Source organism: Scyliorhinus torazame, chromosome 8 (genome assembly GCF_047496885.1).
Source record: "Scyliorhinus torazame isolate Kashiwa2021f chromosome 8, sScyTor2.1, whole genome shotgun sequence".
NCBI lineage: Eukaryota > Metazoa > Chordata > Chondrichthyes > Carcharhiniformes > Scyliorhinidae > Scyliorhinus > Scyliorhinus torazame.
In genome coordinates, this window is record NC_092714.1 from 31,386,683 (window position 1) to 31,398,770 (window position 12,088).

A 12,088-nucleotide genomic window follows, 5' to 3' on the forward strand; every position below is an offset into this window, starting at 1 on the left:
GTCGGGGGACAGCTGCCCCCTTTCCCTAGCCTCATTAAAGGTTCTCGTCAAAAGCGGGGCCAGTAGGTCCATATATTTCCTATAAAATTCCACCAGGAATCCATCCAGTCCCGGGGCCTTCCCCGCCTGCATGCTCCCAATCCCTTTTACCACCTCCTCCATCTCAATCTGTGCTCCCAGTCCCACCCTCTCCTGCTCCTCCACCTTAGGGAATTCCAGCTGATCCAAGAAACACATCATTCCCTCCTTCTATTAAATAGTTATTAACTGCTCTCTCTCCTTCAGCTTTCGTGTCCTCACAACTTTAAGTTTGCAACCATCACCCATGGGGACCAGGAGTGGAAGCTGGGTAAGTAGTAGTTTAGTGGGAAGTGAACAATGGGGCCCATCAACAACATGAGCTCAGAGCTCAGCAGCTCTTCACTTCATTTAGAGTAATATTCCAGTTAAACCACTCACCCTTTGTGCAGAGTGCATTGGCCGTCTTTTCTTCTCCCTTGCATACAAGGCAATTTCCTCTTCGCTTTTGGCAAGCCTAAAATCTTCCTGCAGCCTGAATAAAAAACAAATACATGATCTTCATCAGTCAAAAAGGTTCAAAGGAAACCTCAATCATCCCCTTCATTTGGAATACGTGGGGCTGAAGGGGGCCGAGAAAGAAATTAAGAAAAAGACTTGAACTTCAATAGCACGTTTCATAATTACAGGATGTCTCAAAGCATGCTACAGCCAATTAATTACTTCTGAAGTGCAGCTCCTGCTGTAAGATTGGAAATGCAGCAGACAATTTGTGCACAGCAAGCTCCCAAAAAAGTAGCGTTAAGAACTAGATTTTTTTTTTTCCAAAGTGATATTGATTGAAGAATAATTATTGGTTAGGACTATGGGAAAAATACCTTGCTCTACTTCAAAATAGTGCCATGGGAACCACTCCAAAGACAGTGCCCAATTTCACCCAACATGTCCATGGGGAATAGGGCAACGAAAGCCATTTTTGACGTCAGGCTTATCTACAGATCTATGCATTTTACAGAGAGATAGCAGGAGTTCTGTGGAGTCAGCAGCGAGAAGAGATTACTTTGCTTTGCAAGCAACCACAGCTGGACACAAGAGTCAAAGAGATGCAGCTAAGGATGCTGGGAGATTAATCCTGGTATAGCCAGAGGGCAGAAGAATCATCAGAAAAGACCTTACATGCTGGTAGGGGAGGAACTCCATAAACTGAGGAAAGTGTTTGGGAACAATCACCTGAAATTACTACTCCATGAAACGAGGATACAGGAACTAATTTAAAGCTGGGAGTAAATTCTGGATTGTTTACAAAAAAGACTAATTATAAGCATACAAGGGGAATGTCATTTTTTTAAGTGTAAGTAGCCTACAGAAAGAAATAATGTTTAATCAATAGTTTTTGGTTTCATCAGATCTTACAGTAAATGTTTTAAAATGTGAAATCTTGTTGGGTATTTATTTCAGCTAATAATTGTAAGATCAAATCGCTTTTTAAAAAGTTATCAGTCTCTACAGAGATCGTAACAAGAAGTCTCGTCTGCCCTCTCACGTAACCATGAAAGATTTCATGGTACTATTTTGATGAAGAGCAGAGGAATTCGACCCCGTGCCTTGGTCAACATCCATCTTTCAACCTTCATCACGAAAAACAGATCTTATTGTCACTTGGTTGTGGGATCATGCTGTGCACAAACTGACTGCTGTGTTTCCTACATTACAATAATGTTTACACTTACAAATATAATTATTGGCCGCAAGTCCTGTAGACTGCCCCAACATGAAAGGAGATATACAAATGCAACTTAAAAGCATAAGAACTAGGCGCAGGAGTAGGCCATCTGGCCCCTCGAGCCTGCTCTACCATTCGATGAGATCATAGCTGATCTTTTGTGGACTCAGCTCCACTTTCCGGCAAAAACACCATAACCCTTAATCCCTTTATCCTTCAAAAAACTATCTATATCTTAATCTTAAAAACATTTAATGAAGGAGCCTCAACTGCTTCAGTGGGCAAGGAATTCCACAGATTCACAAACCTTTGGGTGAAGAAGTTCCTCCTAAGCTCAGTCCTAAATCTACTTCCCCTTATTTGGAGGCTATGCCCTCTAGTTCTGCTTTCACCCGCCAGTGGAAACAATCTGCCCGCATCTATCCGATCTATTCGCTTCATAATTTTAATTGTTTTTATAAGATCCCCCCGCATCCTTCTGAATTCCAACGAGTACAGTCCCAGTCTACTCAACCTCTCCTCTTAATCCAACCCCTTCAGCTCTGGGATTAACCTAGTGAATCTCCTCTGCACACCCTCCAGTGCCAGCACGTCCTTTCTCAAGTAAGGAGGCCAAAACTGAACACAATACTCCTCACTAACACCTTATACAATTGCAGCATAACCTCCCTAGTCTTAAACTCCATCCCTCTAGCAATGAAGGACAAAATTCTATTTGCCTTCTTAAATCACCTGTTGCACCTGTAAACCAACTTTTTGCGACTCATGCACTAGCACACCCAGGTCTCTGCACAGCAGTATGTTTTAATATTTAATATTTAAATAATAATCCCTTTTGCTGTTATTCCTACTAAAATGGAGAACCTCATATTTGTCAACATTGTATTCCATCTGCCAGACCCAGCCCATTCACTTAACCTATCCAAATCTCTCTGCAGACTTCCGGTATCCTCTGCACTTTTTGCTTTACCACTCATCTTAGTGTCGTCTGCAAACTTGGACACATTGCACTTGGTCCCCAACTCCAAATCATCTATGTAAATTGTGAACAATTGTGGGCCCAACACTGATCCCTGAGGGACACCACTAGCTACTGATTGCCAACCAGAGAAACACCCATTAACCCCACTCTTTGCTTTCTATTAATTAACCAATCCTCGATTCATGCTACTACTTTACCCTTAATGCCATGCATCTTTATCTTATGCAGCAACCTTTTGTGTGGCACCTTGTCAAAGGCTTTCTGGAAATCCAGATATACCACATCCATTGGCTCCCCATTATATACCGCACTGGTAATGTCCTCAAAAAATTCCACTAAATTAGTTCGGTACGACCTGCCCTTTATGAACCCATGCTGCGTCTGCCCAATGGGACAATTTCCATCCAGATGCCTTGCTATCTCTTCCTTGATGATAGATTCCAGCATCTTCTCTACTACCAAAGTTAAGCTAACTGTCCTATAATTACCCGCTTTCTGCCTACCTCCTTTTTTAAACAGTGGTGTCACGTTTGCTAATTTACAATCTACCAGGACCAACCCAGAGTCTAATGAATTTTGGTAAATTATCACTAGTGCATTTGCAATTTCCCTAGCCATCTCTTTTAGCACTCTGGGATGCATTCCATCAGGGCCAGGAGACTTGTCTACCTTTAGCCCCCATTAGCTTCCCCATCACTACCTCCTGAGTGACAACAATCTTCGCAAGGTCCTCACCTGTCATAGCCTCATTTCCATCAGTCACTGGCATGTTATTTGTGTCTTCCACTGTGAAGACCGACCCAAAAAAGCTGTCCAATTTCTTCATTTTCTGCTTTGTATTCCCACTCTCCTCATGCCAGTGCCTTGAGTAAGTACTTCCAGCAACTATGAAACCTATTCTTAAATCCTGTGCTGCAGTCTCAATTGCCCAGTAGAGGGTGAAAAACAACAAAACAGAACGACTCTCTTTTTAGAATAATATCCTGCCCTATTATTTTTATACCTAGATTTTATGATTTGGGTTATTTCATGCCACTTTAGTCCATTCATTGTAAATGGGTTAGCAGCAGGAACATTTGCAGCATTCCACCTCATGAGACAACAATTTGGGCCATGCTGGTCAACTCCCTGTCAAACATCATCTGGTGTGGCTCAAAAGCTCCACTCTGACATGGCAGACTTGGCCACTTTTGCTGCCAAGCAAGATAGTGGGCTGAGAATGTGGAACATTTGCTGGCCTGTTTTATCTTGGCTGCCTTCTTGGCCAGCTGAGCTTTCCGTTTCCAATGTCCCTCCAAACAGTTAACCTCCAGAAGTCACAGCCGTCAATGACTGTTCCCCAGTTGTCAGTGTTGATGTCCGCCATCTTCATATATTGCTTGCAGATGCCCTTGTAGCACAGATATGAACATCCAGTGGCAAGTTCACCATACAGATATTTTTTGGGTGTACGGTTGTCAGCCAGCTGTTGAGCATGGTAAAGTCAGTGCAGATGTTGTTGGCTGAGCAGCATCCATGTTGATTTCTGCATCAAGTGACAGATTACTCACGATTGTTGAACCTAGATGTGTGAACCCATCAACAGCCTCAAGTGCCACATTGCCAATGCGGAGATGGTAGTATGGCAACATCCTGGATCATGATATTTGTTCTCCTTATGTCGATGGTCAAACCAAACTCTCTAGCTGAAAAGGAACATTTCAACATCTTTCATGAATCGATTTGTGACTGCAGGGTTGAAATGAAAAATTAGCACCATCATAGCACATAAAACAATGAGTGCAGAATTGCTGCTCATCTTGAGTAACCACAAAAGACACTCGGGAGAAGTGGGTTACTTAGATTTGAATGCAACAAAGAAGCAAAGAGAATTAGAGACCATTCAGGATAACATTAAGAATGGAAAGAAAAATGTTTACGATTACATTTATTACAGGTGAATAACAGGTCAGATTTCTAGCTCTGTGACCTCATAGATCTTTGATATGTTCTTTAGCAACCACACTTGAAGTTAACTATCAACTCCATGCAATAGCGTGTTAAACTATTAGTTAGCACAAATATGACACCAGATACTCTTGAAACACAAGTGGATGTCAGTCAGAACATTTTCATCTGAACATTTTCATTGGTTTATGATAACTCCAACTGCAGTTATAGAAACATTTGCATTATGTCTCAGTAATAGAAGACAACTGTAGCATGATGCTCACTCCAAGTTACCTTTAGCACAGGTTATTCAGCTCCTTGAGTCTTTTCTGTCAATTGATTATATCCACTACATCCTTCCAGAGATTGAGCGATTCCTGACATATCCTGCGTGGGGGCGGCACCGTAGCACAATGGTTAGTACTGCAGCTTCACAGCACCAGGGCCCCAGGTTTGATTTCCGGCTTGGATCACTGTCTGTGCGGAGTCTGCACGTTCTCCCCGTCTGCATGGGTTTCCTCCGGGTGCTCCAGGTTCCTTCCACAATTCCCGAAAGATGTGCTTGTTAGGTGAATTGGACATTCTGAATTCTCCCTGTGTACCCAAACAGGCGCCAGAATGTGGCGGCGAACGGCTTTTCACAGTAACTTGATTGCAATGTTAATGTAAGCCTACTTGTGACAATAAAGATTGTTATTATTATAGATTACTGATCGCAATGCTCTGCATAGCTGAACTGGATGAAGTTCTGATGAAAGGTCATTCAACCTTAAGTATTAACTTAGATTCACTCTCTATGGATGCTGCCTAACCTGCGGAGCATTTCCAGCATTTTCTGTCTCAGTTGTAATCATTTATACTGCTTAGCTGCAAACCAGACTCCAGTGGTCACGAAAACTCTGTGACATTTTATTCATTTTTTTTTTAAAGAATATTTTATTGAAAATTTTTGGTCAACCATCACAGTACATTGTTTATCCTTTACACAATAATATAACAGTATAAATAACAATGACCTGTTTTATAAACAAAGAATAAATAATATATAACAAAAACGAAAACTAAAACTAAATGGCAACTGCCTTGTCTCAGATAAACACTCTCCAAAAATATGGTTTAACAATCCAATATACAATTATTTATAGCAACGACCTATACATATTATACATATATATTAATAACCCTGAGACTCCTTCTGGTTCCTCCCCCCCCCCCCCGGGCTGCTGCTGCTGCCTTCTTCTTTTCCATTCCCTCTATCTTTCTGTGAGGTATTCGACGAACGGTTGCCACCGCCTGGTGAACCCTTGAGCCGATCCCCTTAGGACGAACTTAATCCGTTCCAGCTTTATAAACCCTGCCATGTCATTTATCCAGGTCTCCACCCCCGGGGGCTTGGCTTCCTTCCACATCAACAGTATCCTGCGCCGGGCTACTAGGGACGCAAAGGCCAAAAAATCGGCCTCTCTCGCCTCCTGCACTCCCGGCTCTTGTGCGACCCCAAATATAGCCAACCCCCAGCTTGGTTCGACCTGGACCCCCACTACTTTCGAAAGCACCTTTGTCACCCCCACCCAGAACCCCTGTAGTGCCGGACATGACCAGAACATGTGGGTGTGATTCGCTGGGCTTCTCGAGCATCTCGCACACCTATCCTCTACCCCAGAAAATTTACTGAGCCGTGCTCCAGTCATATGCGCCCTGTGTAACACCTTAAATTGAATCAGGCTTAGCCTGGCACACGAGGACGATGAGTTTACCCTACTTAGGGCATCCGCGCACAGCCCCTCCTCAATCTCCTCCCCCAGCTCTTCTTCCCATTTCCCTTTCAGCTCATCTACCATAATCTCCCCCTCGTCCCTCATTTCCCTATATATCTGACACCTTACCGTCCCCCACCCATGTCTTTGAGATTACTCTGTCCTGCACCTCATGCGTCGGGAGCTGCGGGAATTCCCTCACCTGCTGCCTCGCAAAAGCCCTCAGTTGCATATACCGGAATGCATTCCCTTGGGGCAACCCATATTTCTCGGTCTGCGCTCCCAGACTTGCGAACTTCCCATCCACAAACAGATCTTTCAGTTGCGTCACTCCTGCTCTTTGCCATATTCCAAATCCCCCATCCATTCTCCCCGGGGCAAACCTATGGTTGTTTCTTATCGGGGACCCCACCAAGGCTCCCGTCTTTCCCCTATGCCGTCTCCACTGTCCCCAAATTTTCAAAGTCGCCACCACCACCGGGCTTGTGGTGTATTTCTTCGGTGAGAACGGCAATGGGGCCGTCACCATAGCTTGTAGGCTAGTCCCCTACAGGACGCCCTCTCCAATCTCTTCCACGCCGCTCCCTCCTCTTCCCCCATCCACTTACTCACCATTGAGATATTGGCGGCCCAGTAGTACTCACTTAGGCTCGGTAGTGCCAGCCCCCCCCTATCCCTACTACGCTGTAAGAATCCCTTCCTCACACTCGGGGTCTTCCCGACCCACACAAAACTCATGATACTCTTTTCGATCCTTTTGAAAAAAGCCTTCGTGATCACCACCGGGAGGCACTGAAACACAAAGAAGAATCTCGGGAGGACTACCATTTTAACTGCCTGCACCCTCCCTGCCAGTGACAGGGATACCATGTCCCATCTCTTGAAGTCCTCCTCCATTTGTTCCACCAATCACGTTAAATTTAACCGATGCAATGTACCCCAATTCTTGGCTATCTGGATCCCCAAGTAACGAAAGTCCCTTGTTACCTTCCTCAGCGGAAAGTCCTATATTTCTCTGCTCTGCTCCCCTGGATGCACCACAAACATCTCACTTTTCCCCATGTTCAGTTTATATCCTGAGAATTCTCCAAACTCCCGAAGTGTCCGCATTATCTCTGGCATCCCCTCCGCCGGGTCCGCTACATATAACAACAAATCATCCGCATACAGAGATACCCGGTGTTCTTCTCCTCCTTTAAGTACTCCCCTCCACTTCTTGGAACCCCTCAATGCTATTGCCAGGGGCTCAATCGCCAGTGCAAACAGTAATGGGGACAGAGGGCATCCCTGCCTTGTCCCTCTATGGCGCCGAAAGTATGCAGATCCCCGTCCATTCGTGACCACACTCGCCACTGGGGCCCTATACAACAGCTGCACCCATCCAACATACTCATCTCCAAAACCAAATCTCCTCAGCACCTCCCACAAATAATGCCACTCCACTCTATCAAATGCTTTCTTGGCATCCATCGCCACCACTATCTCCGCTTCCCCCTCTGGTGGGGGCATCATTATTACCCCTAGCAGCCTCCGTATATTGGTATTCAGCTGTCTCCCCTTCACAAACCCAGTTTGGTCCTCATGGACCACCCTCGGGACACAATCCTCTATCCTCATTTAGGAGGGAAATAGGTCTATAGGACCTGCATTGCAGCGGGTCCTTTTCCTTCTTTAGGAGAAGCGATATCGTTGCCTCAGACATAGTCGGGGGCAGCTGTCCCCTTTCCTTTGCCTCATTAAAGGTCCTCATCAGTAGCGGGGCGAGCAAGTCCACGTATTTCCTGTAAAATTCAACTGGGAATCCATCCGGTCCCGGAGCCTTCCCCGCCTGCATGCTCCTAATTCCTTTCACTACTTCCTCTATTTCAATCTGTGCTCCCAGTCCCGCCCTTTCCTGCTCCTCCACCTTGGGAAATTCCAGCCGGTCCAGAAAGCCCATCATTCTCTCCCTCCCATCCGGGGGTTGAGCTTCGTATAATTTTTTTATAAAATGCCTTGAACACTCCATTCACTCTCTCCGCTCCCCGCTCCATCTCTCCTTCCTCATCCCTCACTCCCCCTATTTCCCTCGCTGCTCCCCTTTTCCTCAATTGGTGGGCCAGCAACCTGCTCGCCTTCTCCCCATATTCGTACTGTACACCCTGTGCCTTCCTCCACTGTGCCTCTGCAGTACCCGTTGTCAGCAAGTCAAATTCTACGTGTAGCCTTTGCCTTTCCCTGTACAGTTCCTCCTCCGGTGCCTCCGCATATTGCCTGTCCACCCTCAGAAGTTCTTGCAGCAACCGCTCCCGTTCCCTACTCTCATGCTTTCCTTTATGTGCCCTTATTGATACCAGCTCCCCTCTAACCACTGCCTTCAGCGCCCCCCAGACCACTCCCACCTGGACCTCCCCATTGTCATTGAGTTCCAAGTACTTTTCAATGCACCCCCTCACCCTTAGACACACCCCCTCATCTGCCATTAGTCCCATGTCCATTCTCCAGGGTGGGCGCCCTTCTGTTTCCTCCCCTATCTCTAAGTCCACCCAATGTGGAGAGTGATCCGAAATGGCTATAGCCGTATACTCCGTTCCCCTCACCTTCGGGATCAACGCCCTTCCCAAAACAAAAAAGTCTATTCGCGAATAGACTTTGTGGACATAGCAGAAAAATGAAAACTCCTTACTCCTAGGTCTGCTAAATCTCCACGGGTCTACTCCTCCCATCTGCTCCATAAAATCTTTAAGCACCTTGGCTGCTGCCGGCCTCCTTCCAGTCCTGGACTTCGACCTGTCCAGCCCTGGTTCCAACACCGTATTGAAATCTACCCCCATTACCAACTTTCCCACCTCTAGGTCCGGGATGCATCCTAGCATACGCCTCATAAAATTGGCATCATCCCAGTTCGGGGCATATACGTTTACCAAAACCACCGTCTCCCCCTGTAGTTTGCCACTCACCATCACATATCTGCCCCCGCTATCCGCCACTATAGTCTTTGCCTCAAACATTACCCGCTTACCCACTAATATAGCCACCCCCCTGTTTTTCGCATCTAGCCCCGAATGGAACACCTGCCCCACCCAACCTTTGCGTAGTCTCACCTGGTCTATCAGTTTCAAGTGCGTTTCCTGTAACATAACCACGTCTGCCTTAAGTTTTTTAAGGTGTGCGTGTACCCGTGCCCTCTTTATCGGCCCGTTCAGCCCTCTCACGTTCCACGTGATCAGCCGGGTTGGGGGGGCTTTTTACCCCCCCCCTTGTCGATTAGCCATCCCCTTTTTCCAGCTCCTCACCCGGTTCCCACGCAGCTGTGTCCCCCCCAAGCGGTGCCCCCCCGCCCATCCCACCACATACCCGCTCCCCCCTCTCCCCAGCAGCAGCAGCCCAATAATTCCCCCCTCCCAACCCCCCCCCCCGCTAGATCCCCCACTAGCGTAGTTACACCCCCCATGTTGCTCCCAGAAGTCAGCAAACTCTGGCCGACCTCGGCTTCCCCCCGTGACCTCGGTTTGCACCGTGCGACGCCCCCTCCTTCCTGCTTCCCTATTCCCGCCATGATCATCATAGCGCGGGAACCGAGCCCGCGCTTCCCCCTTGGCCCCGCCCCCAATGGCCAACGCCCCATCTCTTCCACCTCCTTTCCTCCCCCCACCACCTCCTGTGGGAGAGAGAAAGGTTACCACATCGCAGGATTAATAACATAAAACTCCTCTTTCCCCCCTTCTTCGCCCCCCATACTCGCCCCACCACTTTGTTTCAAACGTTCTTTTTTTAATAACCCGCTCATTCCAATTTTTCTTCCACGATAAAAGTCCACGCCTCATCCGCCGTCTCAAAGTAGTGGTGCCTCCCTTGATATGTGACCCACAGTCTTGCCGGTTGCAGCATTCCGAATTTCATCTTTTTGTGAAGCACCGCCTTGGCCCGATTAAAGCTCGCCCTCCTTCTCGCCACCTCCGCACTCCAGTCTTGGTATACGCGGATCACCGCGTTCTCCCACTTACTGCTCCGAGTTTTCTTTGCCCATCTAAGGACCATCTCTTTGTCCTTAAAACGGAGGAATCTCACCACTATGGCTCTAGGAATTTCTCCTGCTCTCGGTCCTCGCGCCATCACTCGGTACGCTCCCTCCACCTCCAGCGGACCCGCCGGGGCCTCCGCTCCCATTAACGAGTGCAGCATCGTGCTCACATATGCCCCGACGTCCGCTCCCTCTGCACCTTCAGGAAGGCCAAGAATCCATAGGTTGTTCCTCCTCGCGTTGTTCTCCAGCGCCTCCAGCCTTTCCACACATCGTTTATGGTGTGCCTCGTGCATCTCCGCCTTCACCACCAGGCCCTGTATGTCGTCCTCATTCTCGGCAGCCTTTGCCTTCACGACCCGAAGCTCCCGCTCCTGGGTCTTTTGCTCCTCCTTTAGCCCTTCGATCGCCTGTAATATCGGGGCCAACAGCTCCTTCTTCATTTCCTTTTTGAGTTCTTCCACGCAGCGTTTCAAAAACTCGTGTTGTTCAGGGCCCCATATTAAACTGCCACCTTCCGACGCCATCTTGGTTTTTGCTTGCCTTCCTTGCCGCTGCTCTAAAGGATCCACCGCAATCCGGCCACCTTCCTCTCCTTTTTCATCCGTATCCAGGGGGGATTCCCTTCTGGTTCACCGCACAGTACTTTTAGCTGTTAAAATTGCCGTTGGGGCTCTTATTAAGAGCCCAAAAGTCCGTTACACCGGGAGCTGCCGAAACGTGCGACTCAGCTGGTCATCGCCGCACCCGGAAGTCCCTTACATTTTATTCATTGATGATTGATTGATACATGTACCGAAGTAGAGTGAAAAGTATTTTTCTTCGGCCAAGTGAACGTACAAAGAATGTACATAGTAGGCAAAAAGAATAATCGACAGAGTACACTGACAAATAGTACATCGACAAATAGTGATTGGTTACAGTGCAGAACAAGGGCCAAACAAAGCAAATATATGAGCAAAAGCAGCATAGGACATAGTGAATAGTTTTCTTTCAGAGAACAAATCAGCCCGAGGGAGAGTCGTTGAGGAGTGAGGAGCTGTGGGGAAGAAGCTGTTCCTATGTCTGGATGTGCGGGTCTTCAGACTTCTGTATCTTCTGCCTGATGGAAGGATCTGGAAAAGGGCAAAGCCTGGGTGGGAGGGGTCTCTGACAATGCTGTCTATCTTCCTGAGGCAGAGGGCAGTGTAGACAGAATCAATGGGTGGGCGGCAAGCATTTGTGAGGTGTTGGACTGAGTTCACTACAGTTTCTTGAGATCTTGGGCCGAGCAGTTGCCATACCAAGCTGTGATTTCAGCTGGATAGGATGCTCTCTGTGGCACATCTGTAGAGGTTTGTGACAGTCGATGCAGACATGCCAAATTTCTTCAGCTTCCGTAGAAAGTAGAAACATTATTGGGCTTTCATGACTGTTGCATCAACGTCAGTGGACCAGGACAGACTGTTGGTGAACGTGATCACCAGGAACGTAAAGCTATCGCCCATCTCGATAGCTTTAGGGATCCTACAGCATGATCTGGACAGGGTGGGCGAGTGGGAAAATCAATGGCAGGTGCAGTATAATTTGGATAAGTGTGAGGTTATTCACTTTGGAAGCAAAAACAGGAAGGCAGATTACGACCTGAATGGTTGTAAATTTGAAGAGGAGTGTGTGCAGCAGGACCTGGGTTTCCT

The 12,088-nt window shown here is 47.3% G+C and overlaps 1 protein-coding gene across 1 annotated transcript in view; it reads right to left on the reverse strand.

The window, feature by feature from the left end:
- The window catches only part of LOC140427719 (bromodomain and WD repeat-containing protein 3-like), a 236,332-nt gene that overhangs the window by 120,778 nt on the left and 103,466 nt on the right, over positions 1–12,088 (reverse strand). The window contains exon 20 of the mRNA XM_072513258.1: positions 460–553. Coding sequence (XP_072369359.1) covers positions 460–553 — 94 coding nt within the window. The remainder of the gene's footprint in view (positions 1–459; positions 554–12,088) is intronic.